Source organism: Bufo gargarizans, chromosome 1 (assembly GCF_014858855.1).
Source record: "Bufo gargarizans isolate SCDJY-AF-19 chromosome 1, ASM1485885v1, whole genome shotgun sequence".
In the NCBI taxonomy this organism is placed as follows: Eukaryota; Metazoa; Chordata; class Amphibia; order Anura; family Bufonidae; genus Bufo; species Bufo gargarizans.
Window position 1 is genome coordinate 523001637 of NC_058080.1, and position 3670 is coordinate 523005306.

At 33.0% G+C, this 3670-nt stretch overlaps 1 protein-coding gene across 1 annotated transcript; it reads right to left on the reverse strand.

Moving 5' to 3' along the window:
- Window positions 1-482: 482 nt before the first annotated feature.
- LOC122928521 (olfactory receptor 5AS1-like) lies at window positions 483-1418 on the reverse strand. Its single transcript, XM_044281448.1, has one exon. The coding sequence runs from the start codon at window positions 1416-1418 to the stop codon at window positions 483-485; it is 936 nt and encodes a 311-aa protein (XP_044137383.1).
- Window positions 1419-3670: the final 2252 nt, after the last annotated feature.

Here is a 3670-nt window from a genome sequence, read left to right on the forward strand (position 1 = left end):
TACTGTATTAGTAAATCTGCCCTATCTTCTTATAACTTATGTAGAATGAACCATTCACACTGGTCAAATACATTACATAAAACAAACAATTATTTTTTTAAATCATCCATTGGGCAGGGTTGAAAAAGAAAAATGTGACACATTTGTGAAAACAGTGTTTATGCAAGAGACCCAAATAGTATACAAGTCAAAGCCAAAAGTAGATCCAACAGGAAGAAAAAAAAAACCTTACTTTATATTTTCCATTATTTTTGAATTTACTTTTGACTTTGGCCCAATTAACTATATCAAAACTGCAAAAAAAAAAAATAATAATAATGTGCGTGAAACCATCCATACATTGGCCTAAAATCGATGACCTCCCAACCACAGTCTCCAAGATCATCACTTTCATAACCACATTTTTACAATTTGCAAATTGAGAAGATCATATTCTTTGTTTACTTGACAAAAGTAGAAAATGAAAATCTTTGAAAAATATTTTAGTGATTTAGTGTTACTTTTCTAAGTATAACTTTTTGAACAGCATGTTTTACTTCCTTGTTCCTTAGGCTGTATAATATTGGGTTTAACATTGGTATCACAATAGTATAGAGAACAGCAATTGCTTTGTCCATGTTAGATGCATTTCCTGTTGAAGGTTTAAAGTAAGCAAATATTAAAGTACCATAAAATAACAACACTACGGTAATGTGGGAGGCACATGTAGAAAATGCTTTCATCTTCCCATCAGCTGAACGAATTTTTAACACTGCCAAAATGATGAACAAATATGATCCGAAGATAAAAATAAAGCAAAATACACCTAAAACAACATCTGTCACAATAAGCACTAGTTCATTTATGCTTGTATCTGAGCAGGACAGTGCCAACAGCTGTGGAATTTCACAAAAAAAGTGATTTATTTTATTGGATGAACAAAATGATAGACGGAATGTACTGGATGTGTGATAAGTCGAACTACAAAACCCAAAAGTCCAGACAACAGTAGCCATGAAATAACATGATTTTTTACTCATTATTGTTTTATAGCGTAATGGATTGCATATGGCCAAGTAACGATCTATTGACATAAGTGTAAGCAAAAGAAACTCTGCGTCCATAGCAGCAGTAAATATAAACATTTGAATAACGCAGCCATGGAAAGTTATTACTTTATGCTCAGAAAAAAAATTGGCCAACATATTAGGGATTGTAGAAGTTGTACATAATATATCCAAAAAAGATAAATTTCCAAGGAAGAAGTACATTGGAGTGTTTAGAGCTGGGTCTACATTTGATATGACAATTATAATAAGGTTTCCGGTCATGCATACTATATACATAAGTAGGAAGACACAAAATAAGGTAATATCCAGGTGAGGAACATTGGAAAGGCCAAGGAGAATAAATTCAGATACAATAGATTCATTGTACATCTTATATTTTTAACAAAATGAAGGCAATATTGTCCTATAAGGAAAGAAAATTGGGACCATGTCACTTTTCACAAGAATAGGAAAATTATTGACAATATAATTCTTAATGAGTTTTTCCAGCTTTTTGCTTTCCAAATCTCCACCTCAGTACCTGTAGAAAAATCCATACCCACCTGCTCCCTGGCTCTTATCACTGGTCTTCCACTTCCAGTCTGTAATCTTCCAAATAGATGGGGTCACCTAAGCTGCTTTAGCATATAGCTGGTGTTATTAGTGACATGTCCCCAACCGGTACTTGACCCAGCAGTGATGTGCCGCTTGCTAACACGTCACCACTGAGCAAAGTCATTGGCTGCAGCAACATACTGTATGTGATCCTGTCCATCCTGAAGTGTATAGGCAGGCATCGGAAGACCAATGAAGAGGGGCAGGGAGCCGGAAAGTAGTGGCAAGGAGTTGGTGAGTATGGATTTTCCACATGCTTTTTCAACATGCTATGGTGGAAATTAAAAAAAAAAATTGAATAAAATAAACAAAGTTTGAATACCTTAATTTACACAGTGCTATATCTAAGCAAATAATGAAGGATCAGCACTGTAAGTGCTATAAAGCAAATCATGAAGGATTAGTACTGTAAGTTACAGGCCTCTAAATACAGTAGCAATGGTTTACAAAAGGTTGGACTCATCCACTTCCAAGTAATATCAGCAATAAGAAGATGTAGCACTCCACAGCAGAGTTGTATGTAAGGTAGTGGTCCATATCTAGCCTGGCTGTTAATTTTTTATACAAAAAAATTCTGTTAATTATAGGAAAAACAAAGATCTGATGACTACAACATGTGCTACTAAATATATAACTTAATTTTCATATTTGTGCAATTGGCTGATTTATAGTAGTTCCTGAATCCAAAAAAAAAAAAAAAAAAAATCTATAAAGAGTCCCCATCTACCATGTGCCATTCATAGCATTGGTGTTTTCTTAAATAGCAGAAGTGCTTTTGGCTCTCCTAAAGCACCACAGTCTGGGTGCATCTGCTACCTGTGCAGCCCCAATAACTACACCCATGGGTGTACAACAGAGATCAGCAACCTTTTTCATTCCAGCTGCTGTTTTTGTAACTCCTATAGACAAGAAAGCAGGATTCTGGGAGTTGGAGTTTCAGAACAGCTGGATGTTGCTTGATCCCTGGTGTAGAAGATCTGAAAAAGAGATATGTTTTCTTCCAGACATAGCTTCACTTATTTTTATTATATATCCATTATTATGTTTTTATTAATAACTAAACAACATGCAATTTTAAAATATATTATTGAATGAAATATTTCATTTTTTAAATGCAATATTTTCTATATGACAATATATAGTACACAAATTCAAAGCTCTATTTAAACATAACTTATTGAAATAAGCTTATGGCTGCTACAAATTGTGATTGTCGAGGGAAATTAAGCATATGAAATGCTGGGGAAATTATATATAATTACAATAAATGATGCACTTGAAAATATGCATGCAACATTTATTCTATCATTAATAGTCACATGTGAAGGCATCCAGCTACTAAATGCATTAATAATGGTTCAAAATAGTGCACTGCTCTGAGCATCTTGCAGCCCAGATGGTAAAAAACACATTGTATAATTAATGTGTGAAAAATGTATATATATATATATATATATTTTTTTTTTTTATAGAGGACAGCATGCTTCTAGTGTGTTATAACTGAGTAGTAAGACAAAAATACACATCTTAAAATGTAATCAGAAGGGGAAATATTAAATGTAGGCATTGAAAAGGTTTGACATTAGTTTTCATAATTTTGCTATAGGATTTTCTTTTGTCTAAGTTACAGTTACTGAAGTGACACATCTAGCTCTGCTTTCATTTTAAATGAAAATTTTAAATCCATATATACTAAAAAAGGAAAATACCACTGCAGAGAATCATTTATAAGCAATATAACCAATTGACCTAAAAAAAATAGATGAAACGGAACTGTGTTATTTTATTTGCAGATCTGTTGAAATATCTGTACAATTTCTAAAAATGTAAGATAGCATATATTAGGTCCGATTTACTGGAATTGAGACTTCATTAATAAAAGGTAAATTCAAAAGCATATAGTAACCTGTGTTGTGGATGGAATCTCAGGCTACACTAAAATAATTTCTGAGCAGTATTTACCTAGTTCTTGAAGCATAGGGATTTAGACTTTTGGGGATACACAGATAAGGTGATCAATTCCCTAT